Source organism: Corvus hawaiiensis, chromosome 25, assembly GCF_020740725.1.
Source record: "Corvus hawaiiensis isolate bCorHaw1 chromosome 25, bCorHaw1.pri.cur, whole genome shotgun sequence".
NCBI classification, from domain to species: domain Eukaryota; kingdom Metazoa; phylum Chordata; class Aves; order Passeriformes; family Corvidae; genus Corvus; species Corvus hawaiiensis.
The window spans coordinates 64703-85233 of record NC_063237.1 but is presented as its reverse complement, the minus strand read 5'-3'; the positions used below and the strand labels follow the sequence as shown (position 1 = coordinate 85233).

Here is a 20531-nt window from a genome sequence, read left to right as displayed (position 1 = left end):
ACTGCCCTGCAGCCAGACACTGACCCTGGCAGGGGCTGCAAAGCCTTGGCTCCAAGGGAGCTCTTCTCTGTACTCCCAGCCCAGCCTGCCCTTCCCCTCTCTGTGCCTCCCTCCCGTGCCCTGGGTGCCTGCCGGCTGTACCCCAGCCCTGCTGGGCTGTGCAGAGCAGCTGCTCCTGGGCAGAGCTGTCTCTCTGTGGCGCTGCTCTTGCCAGGAGCTGCCTCCAGCCCCGAGCCCAGCCCAGCTCAGCAGCGCAGCAACAGCCCCAGGCAGCACTTTCCCCTCACCTTCGAGGCTCCCGCCAGGTGTCCCTGGGGCTCCAGGGGAACCTGCTGTCAAACGGCCTGAAGCGAGCACTGAGGTCTCACTGCCTGCACTGGGGAGACTAACTTATTTCCAGAGGCATCATTCCTCCTCTCAGAGGTGAAGTTGCAACTCAATATCCTTTTTCATCTTGTTATTGCACAGGACACCCAGGCAGTGATCTCCCCAGGATGGGATCTCCTTTACCCCTGCTGAGGGAAGGGATCCAGACGGGCCAGTGGAGGCATCTCATCCTGGGTTTGGGTTCCCAGCATTTGAGGGACACCCAGTTCCCATCCCACACCTTCCACTAAGCCACAGCAGGTGAGTTTCTTCTTGCCTCTGTACATGTGTGCACGGAATAGACACCTGGGTGTGAGTGTCTTCTCTCAACTCCCGTAATTGCAATTGATGCAGACAGAAGGCAGGAGTGAGCTGGTCAGAGGTCAGGCACAAATGCCAGAGGTGGTCCCACATCTCCAGGAAAAGGAGCAGGTTCCTATGGAGGACTAGAATTGTCCTGGCATTCCCTGGCCAGGCAAAGCAATGGGGTGCCAACAGCCCTGAAGGAGTTTTGGACAGCTCCTTGCATGGGCTGCCAGGTGGGCTAAGAAAGGTGATACTCACTGGGACTTGGAGCTGACCAACAGGAGAAGCTGCTCAGGAATGGGGTCAGCAGTGTCCACCTTGGCTGACGTGACAATGAAATCGGGGCGTCTCACATGCCAAAGGGCAGGGAGCAAGGGCAGCAGCAGGGCGTGGGCCAGGGCACTCCAGAGGAGAAGAATTCGATGTACTGGGGGACTGATCCAAGAGGTGCCATGGTAAAGGCAGCTCTGAAGGCTGAAGGAGCTCAGGAGATCTTACAGGCCTTGCAGGAAAGCTTCCTGCCAGGACAAGAAGGATTTCTCCATGTTCCCGTGAAATAAGCATCCTTCTCTGCTGGCTGAACAGACAGAACTCCAGCACAAAGAGGCAGCAAACAGGACATGGAAACAGGGCAAGTTGCAAAGCAGGAATTTAGCAAACCTTGCCCCAGGATGTACGGATAAAGCCAAAAGCAAAGCTCCCAGCATTTTGGGAGCCGCTGGGAAGGGTAGAGGAAGCCCAAGGAGCTGTTGCAGGAATAGAGGGTCCTGCTGAATGAGTCGCACCCATCCTGGAGGCCTGGCACAAGTGGGCACTGGGGCTGGTGGCCTCCTATGTGCATGTCAGCCTAGGAGATGGTCATACACCCTTCCTCTGGGAGGGACTGTGCCTGTCCATGCACGTGGCTCTAGACTCTGCAGAATCTACTTGAAGACAGGCTGAGGAGCTAAATACGTTGGCATGAATGCAGAATTGGGTCTCCAAAACCCATGTGGTTGAATTTGTCTCTTTAGGTTGAAACCTCTTCATTTTGACTACATTCCTGAAGTCTCAGCTTAAGAGTTGAGGGATTAGGGAAAATCAACAGGATGTTTACATTGGCCAAATCCCTGAGCATGTCAAGGTCCCTCTGCACTCAAGGTCCCTTGTGCCAGCTGCCCAGGGATGGGTGAGGATGGCTCATCCTGAAGCGCAGTCGCTCACGGGATCATGGAATGATGGAATCATAGGATGGGCCTGGTTGGAAAGGGCCTTTAAAGGCCATCTAGTCCAACCAGCTGCCATGGGCAGGGACATCTTCAAGCAGAGCAAGCTGCTCAAAGCCCTGTCCAACGTGGCTCTGGATGTTCCCAAGGATGAGGCACCCAACACCTCCCTGGGCAGCCTGTTCCTTGCTGTCACCACCCTCTGTGTAAAAAATCTCTTCCTCATGGTGGGATCTCTTGGATGACAGTGTGAGGAGCAGCAGGCCAGCAGAGCTCATGGAAGGAAGAGACTCATTTCATGGCACTGCTGGCCTGGGCAGAATTACCATGGCTCAGAAAGGCAGCAGCTGGTGCAAAGGAATCCAAACCTGGGGTGGTGGTAAAAGAGCAAACAGGACTGGGCTGAGTGCTTGAGAGAGGATGAGGCTTGTGGTGATGCGATACCTTTATTGTAGTTTTATGTAAGTTTTCTGTACCCCAATGGTTCATCCCTACCTTCCCCACTCCTATTTCCAGTTGGTTTCCCCCAGACCCAAGCCTCTCCCCTGCTGCTCCCTACATGGTTGTTCTCCTCCCCTTGTTCTAGCTCTTTCCCTATCAATCACCCAAACCCCTCCTGTTGTTCCCCAAGGTCCAGGGTCCATCATGTGAAACCTCCCAATTTACCCTTATATGGTCCCCATCAATCCCCCGAGACCCTACCCCTCTAGACACCTCCCCCTTTGGAAATCCCCTAAACCTCGATGCCCCATTGGGGCATGTGATCCCTTTCCCCTCCTCCCCTTGGGGCTATTGGCCCAAGGCAATGTCTATCCTCGTCCACATCCCTCCCTTAGAGATTCCTATTGGTCCCCAGTTAAGCCATCCCCATTGTACCACCTCCCTTTATAAGGGGTTCCCTGGAGCTGCTGGAGGCTTGTCTCCTGGGAGTTGCCTGCAATAAACTTGGATTATCCCGTGTGGCAAGCCTCCTTGCTACTTTTTATCCTCTCCCTCGTCGGGACTGCTGACAGCCACTGTGCCTGGAGCTTCAGCTCCGGTGGGCAGAGCTGAGCTCCTGAGGAGCAGCTTTAAAGCCGAGAGCCTCCAGCTGCTCCCCACTCCTGTCACACACCGCAGGAGCTAGCCTGGGCAGTGGTCAGTGGCGGTCATTGCGACGAGGCTGATGAGGAAAGAGGACTCCCCGTCCTGGCCTTCCCAGAGGGTCCTTCCCCAAGAGCTTTGAAGCTGCCTGCAAGAGCCTGAGCTCTTGGTGCCCTTGGCCATGGCAGTTGTCTGCACCAGTGAGGTCTGTGAGGAGACAAGTTGTCCTCGTGGCACTGGGGCTGTGTCCAGGCAGCCCTGGGGACGCTGGGCACCGTTACACTGCTGTCCTTCCCTGGGCACTGCCCTTCACAGCCCAGGCTGCCTCCAGGGAGAGCCCTGGGCTCTGAGAGGGACAGGATCTCCCGTCCCAGAGGCCGGGATTCAGGCCTTGGTCCTTCTGCTCCATCAAACAAAGGCTTTGCTCAGCACCAGAGCCACCTGCCCAGTGCCTCTGCCTGCCTGCAATCACAGCCTCCAGTGACTGGCTCAAAGGAGGCCCTGGGGAGGCTCCATCAGAAAGGGCTTTCAGTGGCAACTCTGAATGCTCCAAGACACTTTGGGTTTCTCTTCTGACTTGGATTTCTTGAGGGACTGCTGCTATCTCCTCTCAGGACCTGAGGATCCTGGACTCAGAACACCAAATACACTGCAGGGCTCATTAAAATGAAGAAAGGCCTAATGAGTCGTTGCCTTCCCACCCACTCCCTTTGTCAAGTCCTCAAGGATTATACAGCTAATTAGACATTGGAGGATTAGAGAGAAAGATTCCAATGACCCCTTTGAAGACATGATAGCAGCACTGTGCAGCTGACCTTGATCCAGGGTTTCCTAAGGAGATCATGACCAATGGAGAAACAGTTCCTCGTGGCCCAACACAGGATGGACAGCTGTGCCCATCACCTCCAGCCCCCAGCCCTTTCTCCCAGTGGCTGCCTGGGACCTGCCTCACTTTCTGTCACATGAGACTTCTGAATTCTGTAGTGAAGTCACAGCTCCTTTGCACCAACTTCCACCTCCTTTCACCCTAGATCTGGCTGCAAACAGGCAGGGAAGGGTTTCTGCTAATTAAAAACCTGAAAAGATATTAATTAAAAATAATAACAAAAGAACCACCTCCCCTCTACCCCTCCCAAAACTCCAAACTAAACCCACCAGCAATAAAATAAGTAAACAAACAACCACAAACCAAAAGCCCCACCAAACTCCGGAGGTGAAACACGATAAACAGTAAAACACAATAAATGAGTCCCACATCCTCCACGACCTCTGCAGACGGTGCCCGCTCGGGCAGGGAGGTGCTGCACAGGGCCAGGTCGGCCTGGTGCCCTGCCCAGGGCCCCCTCACAGCCCCACGGCTCCCGGTCCCACTGAGGTTTCGGGGAGTGTCGGCTGTCTCTGCCTCGCCGTCCCGCAGCTGCCGGCACACCACGCTGGCCCTGCCCGTCCCCCTGCTCGTCCAGGACTCTGCCCCATGTCCAGCACTGCAGGATCTCCACGTGCCCATCGCACCAGCTCCCGCTGCCCACTAGCCACAGGGATACAGAGACAGCGGGGCCTGGGGACGGCAGAGATGTCACCAGCTGGCTCCACACTGAGCACTGGGGGTTCTGCAATGGGCGGGATATTCAGTTCGTGGCTTCCTGTTACCTTAGTTCAGATGTGCAAAACAGCTGCTGCTGAGAGAATCCTATCTCAGACTGACGGGTTCCCTCCCAAAATGCTGCGTTCAGTTCTGAGCCAGCACTAAGAAATCCAAGAGCAAAATAGCAGGCTGATTACAGAATCTTGTAAAATGACATCCAAGAACATTTTGTTATAAAATCACAAATACTAACAGAAGCTGAGAAAACCAACAACATTAGAAAGAAAACAAGCTTCAAGCACCTGGACTGGAAGAGCTCAGGCAATAAATTTAATTGGAATGAAGTCTTCTTTCGAAAATGTGAGCACTGCCATCAAATTTCCAAAACCAGTGAAAGAGGGAACCCCAGAAGCAGAAGCCCAGAGGCTTCACACACAGCAATGACACAAAACAGGGCAGGGCAAGCAGCTGCAAAATTTGTAACTTCTCCATTGCAATGAAGGCCTTATTTTAATTTTACTGTAGCCACTATTAGTAAAGTGCAAGATTTGAGAGTCTTGAAAAATAAAAATAAATAAATAATAAAAAGACTCCCACCATACCAAAAAGACAAACCTCATTTTTTTTTTACTGTCATTAGGCTGCTGAAAAAAGCAATCAAATTATCCTGCAAGTTCAGAGGTACAAAAGAAATCTGACTTGCATTTCTGCACCAAACCACAGGAGGGTTTGTCCAGTTGGACATTCAGATTAGGAACAAAAAAATTCATATTTTCTAAGATATTTTTCATGGTCATCGTCAATTTTTTTTAAGGCAGATTGAACCAAAGACCTATTATATTCTTGCTGGGAAGAAAGATGCTTTGAGTTATTTAAGCTTTGAGGTGCATTTAAAAATGACTTTAATGAAAGGCAGATACTCCCAGGCTTGAAAGTAAGGCACAAGTAAAAGTGGTCACTTGCCTGCAATACTTGCAGGAAGAACACATTGAAACGCCCTTTCACATGAAAATCTAAAAAAATCTTCAATCTAATTATGGACAACAGCAGGCGGAGACAAGAGGAGAGCTGTTACAAATTCTGAGTTTGGTTTTCAAAGTGATTGACAGCAAAGCCTGTGTTTAACTTCAGCAGAGTTGTGTTCAGCGGCTCTGAAAACCAGAGACACGCTGTCTGAAGTGACAGAGACATGTCTGCACCTGGGTCACATCCCTTTCAGCCACCAATTGCACAGTGACAGCTGCTCCCCCACAGGAAAATGGTCTTTGGGATCATTTTAAGCACAAGCACAAGCACAAGCCCAGCGCAGTGTCAGCCCCTGCCCAGCTGCAGGTGAAGCCCAGGAGGGGAAGGAGGGATTGATTTGGGAGCTCCTGACTGCCCTCAGTGGACCTGGGCCTGGAGCCGTTCCCCCCTTGCCGAGCAGCAGCTGCGGAGCAGGAGCGGTGCCCGATGTGCCCCATCGTGTTTGGGGTGGCCAGGCCGTGGGGCCTGGGGGGCTGGGGAAGGGCTGGGGGGGCAGGTGCTGGGGCAGGGAGCAGTTGGGCTGGGGCGGGGACTCTCCAACCGCCCTGGATGTGGAACTGGAGCCCAGCAACTGCCAGAACGGCTGATGGAGCCCCAGCAGGTGAGTGGGGAAGGGGCAGCTCTCCCTGGGCCAGGCCCAGAGGGGCTCTGCGTGGGCCTGGGCTGTCCCACGGGGAACAGTTCCCTTTGGGAACAACAGGGCATTCCCGGGGGGCTGTTCCAGAGCTGGCGGCAGCTTTGGTGCTGGCCTGGGGACAGGCCTGGCAGGGAACGGGGACTCCTGGCCATGCCAGGGCACACCCACATCTCCTCCTCCCATCACCACGGCCACTAACGAGGGAGCAGCTTTTCACTGCATTGCCAGCACCCCAGTTTACAGCCAGCCTCAGCACCTGCCAGAGGCTGCAATGGCTTTCTCCCAGTCCCCTCCCAGATGATTCCTTGCGGCCCAGAGGAGCCCACAGGAAGGATCAGAGGGTGCTCAGGGGGCTGGAGCACTTCTGCTATGGGAAAGGCTGGGACAGCTGGGACCACTCTGCCTGAAGAAGGCTTGGGAGAGACCTTAGAGCTCCTTCCAGCACCTGAAGGGACTCAGGAAGAGCCCGGGAGGGACTTTGCAAGGACCTGCAGGGACAGCACAAGGGGAAATGGCTTCCAACTGACAAAGGGCAGGGTTCAGTTGGATAGTGAGAAGAAATTCCTCCCTGGAGGAGGAATGGTGAGGAAGGTGGAAAGGCCCTGGCACAGGTTGCCCACAGCAAACAGGGGTCACCCTGGAAATATTCAAGGTCAGGCTGGATGGGGCTCTGAACAACTTGCCTTCTGGTGTTCTAATCAGGTAAGACAGTTCCTGCAGGTTGTTTCATTTTCCAGCTCTGGGGCTGAAAGGATTCCTAAGGAGGGGAGGAAGAGCTAAGCTGGAATTCCTGAGCTGAGGAAGGCTGGGAAAACATTTAGGACCAACTGCCTCAGGGACAGCCATGCAAACGTGAGTGTGCTCATCCCCGTATTCTTCCAGGTGGTCCAGGAGCTTGGAGTGAGCCAGCAGTTCCCTTCTCACATGTCTTCTCAACAGGGATCTTCCTCAACAGCCTCTGAGGTGAGTACAACTCTGCTGAGCTGACTCAGGACCGTTTTGCAATGGGACTTAAGGGAAAGGAACTGCAGGAACCCTGCAAAGGGGAAGCTGCTCAGCCGTGGCTCTCCTGTCCCTGAGTGGGGTTCATTTCTCCGTGCCTGACTTCTGGATCCCCACTGTACCTCAGAGGAGACTTCTTTCCTCTGCTTGGTCAGTTTAACAACGTCTTTGACAGTGAACATGTACAACTATAAGAGGAATCTGATCTCAGATGGCACTGTTTAATTCTGCTGTGGTCACAGGAATCCATGTCCTAAGCATATTCAATGTGCTCAGTGCAGAAATAGATTTCATAGGTTTAAGTAGATTTTGAAATTGGTTCTCCATCAGGGAACACCCATTCTTGTTGGGATCAGAAGAGGCATCTCAGGTGGTACTTTGGAATAGGTGAAAGGGTTAAGATCACGGTACTTGTGAAAGCATTATGAAAACATAAGATACGGTGTTAAAAGTTAGCAAATGTTAGCCATAAGCTTAAGACACGGAATGTAACTTGGCAAGACAAAACTTGCAAGAATGAAGGACAAAGCTTGCTAAAACCAGTGAAGAAACTGCTGAAACAGCAGAGACTGTGCATGCCTAGAGGAGAAAGGTGAAAAGCGCACAGTGGAGAAGACACACGGCCTTCATCAAGACACCCCCTGAGGAAGACTTGAAGCCTTCCTCAGCACAACCACCAGGGAGCCCTGTGCTCTGCGTGTGCTAATGATAATGATGAGTTCCAAAAAATAGTTTGCATAACCACACCTTTTCTAAAGCAAATAATGAATATACATAAAATGTAACCGTACATGGTAATCTGCCGTGTGCCTGGGGTGGGTGTGTGCTAGGAGGAGCGATCCCCGCACAGCCGGCACCGAATAAAGCAAACGCCTGCTCTTGGACGCCGTCTCACAAGTGTCCCTAGGCTCGGTTTGGAGCGATTCACAGGACGGAATACCTGCCCTCCTTTTAGCAGGATAAGGCAGAGAAGGAACATTAGATCTCCACTCAGGACTATGAAAAGACATTTTTTCCCCAGATACTTGCATTTTATTTCATTCTGTTTTCTTTTCTTCATTCAATTTAATTCAATAATATGTTCCAAATCTATTTATCCCAATGCATCCAGTAAAGTTAAAAGAATGAAAGGCAACTAATTTTAACATATTGCCCCTTCATGTCACCCTATTTGGTGCTAAAATCCATGGTAAAGTATTTTCCGAAATCACTTCTGGAAACAAAACAAAGCTTTCCTGGGACATTTTGCAAAGGCAAGTTGTGACAAAGGGGAATGGCTTTAAGGTGAAAGAGATTTGGATTGGATTTTAGGAAGAAACTCTTGGCTGTGAGGGTGCTGAGGCCCTGGCACAGGCTGTCCAGAGAAGCAGTGGCTGCCCCATCCCTGTAAGTGTCCAAGGCCAGGCTGGACGGGGCTTGGAGTGACCTGGGATAGTGGAAGGTGACCCTGCCCATGGCAGGGGGGTGGAATGAGATGATCCTGGAGGTCCCTTCCAACCCAAACCATGCTGGGGTTCTCTGAAATGACTTTAAATCCCACGCTTCTCCTCTCACCTCCTGCTCCTTCTCTTGCAGGAGGCAGAAGAGCACAAACAACGACCGCAGAGTGGCGCAGATAAAGCAGAAAGCCATGGAAATCTGTCCGGGACAAACGCAGAAACGCCAGCAGAGAGCGGCACAGGGACATTCCCGGGCCCTCCGCTTCCCATTCCTCTCTCCAGACTCAGGGAAATAGAAGCGGAGCTGATCGGCGCTGATGAGGCGGACACTGAGGCGGAGCCTGGCGAGCCGCTGATGTCTGCAGTGGCAGCAGCAGCGGGCCAGGCTCCTGCCCCAGCCGCAGGGGACAGCGTGTGGCACCGCGCTGGCGCTGCGCTCCAGGCCGCCCTGCGGGACGGCAGCGCTCGGTACACGCAGCGCGATTTCGCAGCAGCCGCGGCCAAGTTCTCCACGGCACTGGAGGTACGGGGCTAAAGGGGTGTGACCCCCCGGTAAAGCCACGGCGGGGCTGTCCCGGCACTCCCTGGGGCAGGAATAGCAAAGGGAACCAGGAGCACCAAGCTGGAATGCTTAGGGTTGAAGAGAAATCCCGAGATGCAATTTCACCTGAGATGTGAAAATTAGGAGTTCTAAATAAACCGCAGAAGGGGGGAAGTGTTGGACTGAACCAGAGAATCTCAGGTAATTTTGTATTTTTCTCCAAGTTCTGAACTGTATTAACGTGTAGAGGAAATGGAAGTCCCATAGCATGAAAAAAATGCTCCTCTTTTTAATCCCAGCATTGTTTAATCAGCAACAAATGCCCTCTCAATACTTGGGAGTTTTCACTCTGCCCTAGATAATGTTTTCTCTCCACTCTGACTCCAATCTCTTCAGCCAGGCACTTGAAACCCTGAGAAAGCGACCGCCTGCACTTCTTTTAGCACTGTTCTGCCAAACTTCATTCAAAAGCATTTGTCAAATACTAGGGGCTTTCCAGTTCACAAGCAACTATCCTATCCTCAAATATCCTATCCCTAACTGGCTTTTTCTACAATACTGAAGTAATTTTTTTTAAGTGATAAATATTACAGCAGCTAGTGAGTAAAATGATAAAGTATCGTCATTTTTAAGTGCTTTGTTGCCCCCTATATTCTGAAATGAGCTGTGGTAGGGACAGCACCACGGGTCACTTAAGAGGAAAGGAGGGCTTGTCTCCTCCTAAGAGGAAAGGCTGGTGAATGGACATACCAGGAAAAGGGATGAAGAAATGAATCCCTGGGATTGCGGACAGAGTGATTGGGACATCACAGAATTGTAGGGCTGGGGCTTCTCAGCAGTCTCTTAATCCAGCTTTCCCCAGAAGCAAAAACCAAAACATCCCTGAAAGACCTTTCTGTCCTCTGTACTGATTTTTGTAATGCTGACTTTAGTTAGAGCCACAGTCTATGAGACTTGAGTTTTCTCCACTGATCAGTCACAAAAAGTATTTCCACCTAGCAGCACATGGTGTATTCTAATAATTGGAAATCATGGTTTTGTTTCATGTGCAGCTTTGCAGTAAAGGCTTTGCTACAGAGGACCCCTTGAAGTCCTCTCCAGATGATATTTCCAGGCTTGCCAGTTGGATTGAGTCAAAGCTCGTCATCTGCTACTTAAAACTGGGGCAGCCTGACCTTGCTCTGCAACATTCACACAGGTGAGAGAAAATATGGATTAGAGTCACTGCTAAGACTGAAATCCACCATGAAACAAAGACTAGGAATAACTGCAGTGCAGGAAGAACCAGTCTAATGGTGAGAAAAGAAGGATCAGGAAAACACACCTTACATGGGGCACTGGTGTTTCGATTGGACGAATGGCATCTGTTGAAGTGAAGGGTCTAATACACGGGCCAAGGTTCACCCACATTGCACCTATGCCTTGTACAAAGAGTATTTCAAAATAACTCAGGTTCACCTTCTGAAACATTCCAGATGCACAATGTTTCCAGGGAGATGGGCCAGACACCTGCTGCTCCTGCCTGGGGAGCTGGGGGTTAACAAGAACTTGTGCTGTAGCAGTTTTACTTATGCTACCTACACGCCGAAGGCAAGAGAGAATATTGCCCCTGAAACATTTCTTCTAGAATACACAAACCCCTAATGAAATTGCATTTAGGATAAAACCACAATGAAATTAACCTTTAAGTAATATTTTTAGTACTATTTTCTTCATCGACCACAGCTGGAGAGAGAGGGAGAGGGAGAGGGAGAGAGAGTTCACCTGACATTGGAGATGTAGCATGGAGTTGTAGAGCAGAAGTGCACACAGTGTCTGCCTCAGTCACCGTTTGATTCTTAGAAGCTTTAATGACGTAAGAAACCTCAGTCTAAGCTTGTCCATTCCTCTTCTGTCTCCAAGGAGCATCATTCAGAACCCCTCTCACTTCCGCAGTCACCTGCGCCAAGCCGCTTGCTTTCGGTGCCTGCACAGATACTCGGAGGCTGCAAGGTACTTCTGCTGCTCGGGCTTCCACAGGGCTCCTCTGCATCCCTTTCCTTGCAGCTCTCGGCAGTGACACATCCTCCGAGAGCCAGGCTTTTCCAAAATCCGTCGGAACTTTGCACTGGCTTTGTGTGTGTGATCTCAGGGGCAGCAGAGCTCCAGTCTTCCCAGTTCATGTTAACGTGAATAATCCCACTTGCGGCCCTAAATGACATCCAGGGCTATTTGCTGGCAAGAGTTTAGCGAGCTAAAAATGTGTTTGCTGGTACTTTTCTAAAAGTTGGACAAGGACTTGGGAGTTCTGTGTAACCTTTGGTATCAACCTCACGTGACACTCTGTGAATAGGACCTCCTTTCAGTCTGGCCACAGATCCCCTTCTCTGCCTGCACACTCCTCTGCTGCTTTTGTCCTCAGGAGCGCCATGGTCGCGCAGTATCTGTACGTCTTGGCTGAAGGAGCTGGGCTGGAGACCAGTGACCTCATCCAGCTGTACTGGCAGGTAACAACTGACAGCCTGGGAAGGAATCACAGGATATGCCAGGCTGGGAGGGACCCCCAAGGACCACTGAGACCAACTCCTGGCTCATGGAGTCTCCATCCAAACGACCTGGTTGTTTTGTTTGGGTTTTTTTCACTAAGTGTCTAATTTTTTTGCCCTTTTCTAGGCTATGACTCAAGAAGCCCTTAGTGGAGAAGTCTCTTTTTCTGTTCTGTACACACCTTTTGAGAAAGAGAACAAGACTGACAAAATAAAGGAGGCCAACAAAAGCTTTGCTGAGAAGCACCCTGATTACGTGCAGCACATATTTACAGGTAACAGCAGTTTTCAGCTGCCCTTAAGCACTGTGGACTCTGTTTGTGTGGCTGAATTCAAAAGAGTCGGAGACAGTTGGAAAGTTTGAGCTGCTTGGGCTCCAGACACTGTGGGGTATTGGGCAGAATATGCTTTATCTCAGGCATCAGAAAAATGAAAGCAGTTGATGCAAAAGGCTGCAGAGCCCTAAGATTCAAAGCCCAGTGAGAGCTGGATGTGTTGGTTTTGTCATCTGTGTTTTGCAAGGTTTCTGGAGACCGTTTCACTCCTTCTTTGACTTCCCTTATTTTTCTCCAAAAAAGTAACTTCTCTTACAGCTGAAAAGAAATAGGACAGTGGAAATTATTTTCCTTTCCCTATGCAGATCCTCATGGAATTCACCTGTTGCCAGAGAGGGCTGAATCTCACCCTGACCAGCAGTACTTACTGACTCTGGGCTTCAGAAACAAAGAGATTGGAAAAACCGTGGAAATGTCTGTAACTCGAAAACTGCCAGTCTTTCGAGGTATGCCAACTTGCTTAAGAACTGGCCTGGCTCAGGGGTGACCCCCACAATCCTTACTAAATGAGAGGGTGAGAGGTGTCTCAGGACCCATTTCTCCATGCCAGCCGCCTTGATGGCCCAGCTCTTCCCATCCCCTCCACTCCTCCTCCAGTTCACCCAGCATCCTGCCAGATGCCCTAAAGAAAAGGGAGATGAATAAACAGCCTCTGTGGTTCTGTAATTTCGCTTCATAGGCCGGAAAAGAGCTTTCAGTCCCAGCATGGAGGAAGAAGAAGAAACATTTTGGCAGAACACTGGGAAAAGGATCATGGCAGCCATGGCTTTTATAGGAAGCACTAAAATAAAGGTGAGTATCCCATTCCCTTTCTGGTATGTGGTGTGTGGGAAGGACGTGTGCTGTTGGGGGGTAATTCCTGCTGCACATGCTCCTCCAGTGTCCACAAATGCTCCGTGAATTGCATTAGGAACAGAGCTCCAGTGGCTTTAGACACTTTTGAAAAGGAGTCCTAATGACTTAACAGTGACCACTTGAGAATCCCTCCACATGCAATTTTTGCCAATCTTTATGGCCTATGATATTATATCCCTACTTCACATAACCACAGTTACTCACTCTGTTTCATACCCATAGTAGACTGCACCTCCCACCCAGAGCTCCATCAAGAGTTAATCATTGCTACTTGAAACACTTCTCGTGATTGAGATCTGGATCTCTGTGGAATGAAGGATGTGAAATAATCCTCCCATCTGTTACAACCATAAGCCAGGTGATGGTAGTTACCTCTGCTCCATCCTTTCTGCCATAATGGACACAGCTTTTAGCACCCTGGCTGACAATTAGCACAAAGGTCCACAATCAAATTTGCACATAGACGAGACTGTTTTCATGCAATTCTTAAATTATTCTCCTGAAAAAAGAAACATGAGCTAGAGATCTGGGGAGGCTCTGACTTCTCTCCTCCTAGAGGGCAGTTGCTGGAGCAGCAGCAAGCACCGGAACTCAGGCACTCAGCAGAGGGAAAGGTGTGCGGGGCTTGGCCAAAAGCATCCACGCTGGGGTGAGGGAAGTGGAGTGGATGGAGGGCAGATGTCCCTGAGGAAACACAGCTGCTTCTTTCCAGTGCTTTCCTGAAGCCCTTTGCTCTTGGCTTTGGATGACCAAAAGCCCCAGTTCCCAATGTGCAGAGTAATGCAAGTGGCAGCTTTGGGAAAGGGGAGGATCTGTTCCTGCTGGGGGCATTCCCTTCGATGCACTTGGAGAAGTTACAACTACAAACAGAGTGTGGGTTGGATACTGGATACACAATAAAATCCTGGTCTTTCTGAAAGCCCCAGAAAAACTGGGGCTTTTAAATTTTTTTTTGACCCCCCACTTCTCTCTTTGCTTTTGGAGCTGAGATTTGTCTATTGCAACTACTGCAGCCTCAAAAGAGTAACAGGAAGAGAAAAAACTTTGAAATCAGGCAGGTTTTGCACTCCTCATGACTCCCCTCTTCTGTAAATTAATTTGGAGGAACAGGAACACACAGTTCAAGCGGAGATAAGCAGTGAGGTCTGGTTTCCAGGGCACAGGGAAAAGAAATTCATCCTGTCAGAGATGAGAACAGGGTGCTGCCTTAGGACTGCCCAAGCCAGTCCCCACTGTAGGCATTTACACTGCTGCCACACACCAGTATTTTCTATGAGCTTTACACCTTTACATTTAAATATTCTTGCTGAAACACAAGTGCATTCCCAGAAAAGCCAGGGTAAAACTCCAGCACCACTGAAGGCAGCAGCCAAGTGACTTTTTTTCTCAAGGAGGCTGGCACAGCAGCCCCGTGGTTTAGGCAAGGGCTACCCTGGTGCCACCTCCACAGCAGGAAGGACAGGGAACTGGGCTGAAACATGGGCCTGCAGGTTCATAACCAGTCCCAGAGGTCGGTGTGGGACCTGCCATGGAGAGGAGGAAAGCCCCAGGAAAGAAGAGAGAGTCACTGAGTTGGAACAGCTGCCAGGTCCACATCCATCATCAGGGGAAACATATTCCCTTCCCCTTCAGTTTACAGAGCGTTCAGTGATCCCAGCGAGACCGAACCTCTGACTCAAGGAGCAGATGGCAGTGCCAGTTCTACCTGGGAAGAGAGATGGGCACAAAGCCAGAGCTGCTCTGCTGCTGGGGACTCATCTCTCTTTATGGCACTGACAGAGACTGGGCCACTTTTGTTTTCTTTAATGTATTCCACAATTGTCTTCAAGCTACAAACATGATGCTGTTTTATTTCCATCACACGTAAGCTAAATTAAAAACGGCCAAACTTCAGCTACAGACTCAAGCATTACAACTTACTTGGAGAGGAAAAAATAATATATTTGGGATTTAACAGAACAAACGTTTCTTTCTGCCGCCCTCTTCCTCTTTTGCGGATGCAAACGTGCAATCCAACTTCTTGTTCTGCTCAGGTTGGTTTTGACCAAACCATCTCAGTGCTAAAGCCAAGCTCATTAAACCATGGCAACAGTTAAGAGAAGTCAATTCTGCTCCCTCGGTTTTGCAGCCACACAGCCTGGAGTTCAGTTCACTACGTCATTTATACACACACTGCTCTGGCTCAGATGTGAAGGGAAAGCCTGAACATGCTTCAAGCCTGACATGTTCCTGGCTGCCTGGAGGTCAGAGACCACCTCTGTAGGTTTTAGTTCCTCCAGGGTCTGTCTTTGAAACCATAGATTGGCCTGTCTGTGCCCAAACCATGAGCTGACACCCTGCACCCTTTCCTCAGCCTCCTTCCTGAGACTGGAAAAGCCATCCAGGAAAGTCAGGTGATGTTCAGTGGAGGGGGTGATGGAAAAGCCCTTTCCAAAGGAGAAAACTGCATTCGTCTTTGTCACCTATTGTCTCCCCTTCCCATGTATCATGATGACATCTTTGTTTTCCTAGTCCTACTAGAGAGGTTATAGCAAGAAAGTCTTTTTGTTCCCTCTCTAAAGCCCGTCCCAGCAGCGTGGCCTGAAAGGTGCTGGATGGCACACTGCTGAGAGCAGGACCAGCACAAACACTGATGAGAAGCCTTGAGGCACAGGAGTCCAAGGATCAGGGTGCTCCCTGTGCCTCTCCTCTCACCTCCTCTCTTTTCCCGGGCAAACAGGATGAGCGTGGCCCATGTGCACGGGCCATCGAGCAGTTCCACCACGCCAGCCTGCTCAGCCGCCTGCAGAGACGGGAGGAACAGGCCCAGGTGATGACCCAGGCAATGGCTGAGCTGGCGACTGCTCCCTACCTGCAGAGAGTCTCTCAGGAGGATGACAAGCTGGTAGGTTTGGATTTCCAACACTTGTTTTGGCCTCTGCGAGCTGGGAGACAGAGCAGGAAGGGCCAGGGCAGAGTTCTGTATTTCCACCCTGTGCTCTGGAAGTCGTTTGTCCAATGTGGGGACCTGAAAGAGTTCTCAAATCCTCCTTCAGTGCTTTGACAGAGGAGGTGCTGATCACCTGCAAGGGTGATTGATAGAGCCACCAGGACTCACCTGTCAGTATCTATGGAAAATCCCTTCTCTGCCCCCAGAACCTCCCCAGATCAGTCTGGAAAAATGATTGCAATGATTCAGATCATGCTGCCTTGACATCTCTGACCTCAGAAGGCACCTGCAGCAAAACAGCCTGAATCCGGCTAGAGCTGAGAAGGAGAGGGGGAAAGGAGGGAAAATTGATTTTCTGTGCTGGGTCCATGCACCACATACTCCCTGTCTCAGAACAAACCTGTCTGCCTGCTCATGGTAACTTGTCAGACTTGCTGCAGAGGTGCCCCAAGACAGTGAAGAACGCATGAGAAACATGGACTGGGCCCTTGGCTGAGCCAACCCAGCTCCAGCAAGGGTCAGCAGTGGGGTGATGGCTGGAGCCAACGAGGCCAAAAGTGATGGTATCCAAGGGGGTTGGGGAAAAAAGAGGGGGGGGGAACATCTCCTTCTTGCTCTGCATCAGTGGCAGATGGTGTCTCTCTTCCTCCCCCAAAGGGACGCCTTTGGGGAAGCCTTGTGCCTCCAACTGTGTTGGAGCACACCCGGGAATGTTGATATCTACAGACATAGTCCCAGTAGATCTTAATTCCTTGTCATGAGTAAAATGCTTGGGAAGAGACTCCAAAACCTTTTGTTTGGATTCACTTTAACTAACTCAACATTTTGGAAGAGAATTTTTTAAAAGAGTGCAGCAATAGCACAGGTCTCAAGTACCAGCTTTTCCCAGTTTGTTCCTAAACACTGATGCTAAGGGCAGGACTCCCTGGATCCAATCCTTGCCTCTCTGTGTCTGAATTAAGAGTATCTGAACCATCTTCCAGGAGTTGGGAAGGCTGCAGGGTGAGGCAATGCCAGGACTACCCTGGAAGGGGACTGTGGGGAGTATTTTAGATCCACAAGGACGCAGTGCAAGGGCTGAAGCAAAGATGAGTTGGCTGTGCTCACTGTGTGAAAGATGAGTCACAAAATCATCAGCGTGCAAATGATTTTAATTAGGATATAATTTGTGTATGCAGAGAAATGATTTCTCTGTGAATTCCACACCAATTGTTTGTATCTCGGTGCCACAGCTGCAGTCACTGATGGCAGATGCTGTGGACATCCTCGCAGGAAGAACTGGAGAGCGTGTGTGGACTAAAATACAGAAGGTAACAGCCTGCAGCAAAGGGCAGGAGAGCAGATTGTTCCTTGGGCAGGAAATGTCCCTAACTCTGGTCTGTTCAAAAGGCAGAAAAGAGAGGATGTGCCGGGTGAAACCTGATCCCGTGCCTTGACCTCTGTCCATGCTCAGGCTTGGGAGTCAGCGAGGGTCTGAGTGCATCCCTGCTGTGCAAACAGCATCCCAGCTGTTCAGCTGCACCAGGCACTGGTGTCAGTGCAGTGTCAGGCACTGATGTCAGCAACTGATGTGCCAGATTAGTTCTTATTTGGGGGGCTGGAGCCAACACCTATTCTATAAATATGAAAAGCACAGGCAGACCATGCCAAACCACAGTTCCAGGTAGGAACATCATTCCTCTGCTGCTTCCGGGTGGCATCCCCAGCAGGGCAGACACTGCTGGATGGTCCTAAAGGAGCTGCTGTAAATCCTGCTGCTGTTCCAGTGTCCCCTTTGCCCTCACTCCACACCCCACCCATCGCCTGGGACACGTTTTCCTTCCTCTTTCTGCCCTTTGTGCTCACCCAGACACCAACACTACCCCCAAAATAGAACAGGCAGAGGAATGTTGCGCAGACATTTTAATTTGGTCTCTGGCTGAAGAGTCCTGGGGGCTCAGTGGTTATGGTTAATAGCGCCAAGCCCTGCACTGGACCTTTCTATTACGGGATCAGTCTTCCCCAGACTTCCCATATGCTTTTGGCCAGTGCACGATTTCCTAGGCTTTTACTTCCACTTGTTCAAAATGAGGCTGGCACCAGGAATCCTCTCTCTGATCCTCTGCATGTTTTTATGCCAAGCACATGACAGCAAAGGCAATCCCTGAGGTTCTTTGGAGAGCCCAAAGCTTCCTGTGCACCTGTGGCCATGGATCTCTTGGCAGCAAAGGAGCCACAGCCCAGGCACGAGTGCCCATCAAGCTTCAGCAGCACTGCAGAAAACTCTTTTCCATGGCATCATGCACGGTGCTATGTGCAGCCCATCCCCTGAACAGGTCCCCTTTGCCAGCCCTGTGGGATGAGGAGGAGGCAGAGCTTCTCTGCCAGACTCCTTGTGCCCTCAGCACCCCAGGGCAGCAGATGGAATTGTGCATCAACTTTCCTGCTTGCCTCTCTCAAAAACACATCCCCCTCACCGACCCAAACCAAACCATGGCCAGAGTGTGTGGCACAGCTCCAATCCAAGGCCAGGGCTGAGGAGCACTTTAGGGACAACTCAGGACACGGATCAATACAAGAGGAAGCCATGCTTGGATTAATTCCCAGTCCATTCTTCTGTGCTGTGCCTGAAGAAGGCACACTGCACTGGATGCCTGTCAGCACGGCCGAGCAGGAGTTTGTTTTGTTTTTTTTTTAATTATTTCAGCTTAAAATGCAATGGGCAGATTGATTCTTTAGATTCTCCCATGATGCAGGGTTTGCATCTTGAGTGGAGCTCCGTGTGAAGGGAGTCTATTCCACAGCAATGAAGTAACTGAATCCAAACAGAAATGGAGAAAACAAAAATAATGACAAAGTCAGGTACCACTGCTGCAGCCAGTTGCCCAAGAGGAGGCTTCATGTGTTTCTGTTTCTAATGACTATTAGTTTTGAAATAAACTAATTGCAGAAGCTTTTAAAGTTTTTATAGAGGCGAATGGAGTTGCTTGTGACACCACTTCTTTCTAATTGCAGGTGGCACTAATTGAAGAGTACTTGAGGGAAGGAGAAGAGCATTACTTAAGGACCCCACACATGCAAATACCTGGAATGGAAAACATGAACTGGACTCCAAGGGGACAGGGATATTTGAGACTGAAAAATACAAACATGTTCATTCCCAACCCACGAAGCTTGGCCACAGGGCCAAAAAAAAGACGCATAGCTTTTGCAAAAAGTTGATTTTGTAGGTATTTTGTAGCTATTGATATCAATTTGATAGATGTTAATCTTATTTTAAATTATATTAACTTGAAAAACCGTTGAAGTTGTATTAATTTAAATTATATTTATTATTTATTATATGTGTTATATATTATATATTATATATTCCATATGACATATTACATATTATATATTATATATTTTATATATTATATATATTCAATTATTATTAATTTAAATTATATTCAATTGTATTTAACTATATAAATTGAACTTGTATTAATTTAAATTAAAGTGGTATTAAGTAGTATTTACTTGCATTAACTTGAAGTTGTATTAAATTCAGATTGCATTCATTTGTATTTACTTTTATTAATTTTAAGTTGTATGAATTTAAACATATTGTATTAAACTGTATTTAACTGTATAAATTTAAGTTGTATTAGTTTAAATGTAAGTGGTATTAAATAGTATTTCCTTGCATTAAGTTGTATGAATTTAAATTCAGATTGCATTCATTTGTATTTACTTGTATTCAAATTGTATGAATCTAAACTTGTATTTAACTGTATTTAGGTGCATAAATTTAAGTTATACTAATTTAAATGGTATCAAATAGTATTTACTTGCATTAACTTTAGTTGTATGAATTTAAATTGTACTAAATTATTTATTTATCCGTTGCATAAAACTAAGTTGTATCAGTTTAAATTTAAATGACGTTAAATAGTATTTACTTGCATTAACTGTTAGATATGAAATAAGGTTTACATTGCATTAAATTGGATTTACTTGTATTAAAGTTGTATGAATTTCAATTTCAATTGTATTTAACGTTGCAAACTTTTAAGCTGTATTTGTTTAAATGTCAGTTGTATTAAATTGTACTTTATGGTATAAAATGTGAGTTGTAGGAATTTCAATTTAAATTCCATTCAGTTGTGATCAATTTTACTACACTGTATTTACTCTAACATTGTAAGCAACACTAACCTTCTGCTCTGAGCGTATCCTGTGTCCAAGCTCTGTCACATCCTGCCCGAGCAGCTCTGGACACAGGGATCCCGCACCCTCAGCCGGGCGAACGGAGCCTCCCTTGCCTTCCCTGCAGCCGCTGGGACGCTCCCAAGGGGAAAAGCGGCAGCCGGGCCCTGGAGGCGGCGGAAGCTGCGAGGGCAGAAACACAACAGCAGGGCAACGGGCGAAAGCAAAACGGAGCCCAGCTGCTGGGCCGGGATTAAGGGTGGGAAGCCCTTTGTTCTCCTGCGTGCCCCAGGGGTGGTATTTTCCCCCACTGGATGGGAACTGGTTCCGAGCAGGGCACAAACCCTGCAGGGAGGAGCGGAGCTGCCCCTGCCTCCTCCAGAGCCCCTCTCGGGCTCAGGACTCAGCCCCACGTCTCGCCCTCCCTCGGCAGCGCCTGTCCCGGGGGCACATCTGGCACCGCTGGGGCTGCCCGGGCACGCAGGTTCCCAGAGCCGCCGGAGCTGTCAGCGGGAGCAGAGGACAGCCCT

At 49.4% G+C, this 20531-nt stretch overlaps 1 protein-coding gene across 1 annotated transcript; it reads left to right on the top strand.

The window, feature by feature from the left end:
• Window positions 1-8380: 8380 nt before the first annotated feature.
• On the top strand, window positions 8381-19109 carry LOC125338388 (spermatogenesis-associated protein 16-like). The gene is made up of 11 exons (XM_048329077.1): window positions 8381-8399; window positions 8786-9172; window positions 10243-10388; window positions 11093-11182; window positions 11592-11676; window positions 11843-11990; window positions 12356-12496; window positions 12730-12842; window positions 15625-15789; window positions 17067-17144; window positions 18829-19109. Exons 1-11 carry the CDS (start codon window positions 8397-8399, stop codon window positions 19033-19035), a joined length of 1563 nt encoding a protein of 520 aa, XP_048185034.1. The 5' UTR covers window positions 8381-8396; the 3' UTR covers window positions 19036-19109.
• The last annotated feature ends 1422 nt before the right edge of the window (window positions 19110-20531 follow it).

Excerpts from the sequence above, each read along its gene's own strand:
- LOC125338388 (XM_048329077.1), top strand. Across the intron at positions 9,173-10,242 it reads AGTTCTCCACGGCACTGGAG|CTTTGCAGTAAAGGCTTTGC; the intron begins GTACGGGGCTAA and ends TTTCATGTGCAG. Across the intron at positions 11,677-11,842 it reads TCATCCAGCTGTACTGGCAG|GCTATGACTCAAGAAGCCCT; the intron begins GTAACAACTGAC and ends GCCCTTTTCTAG.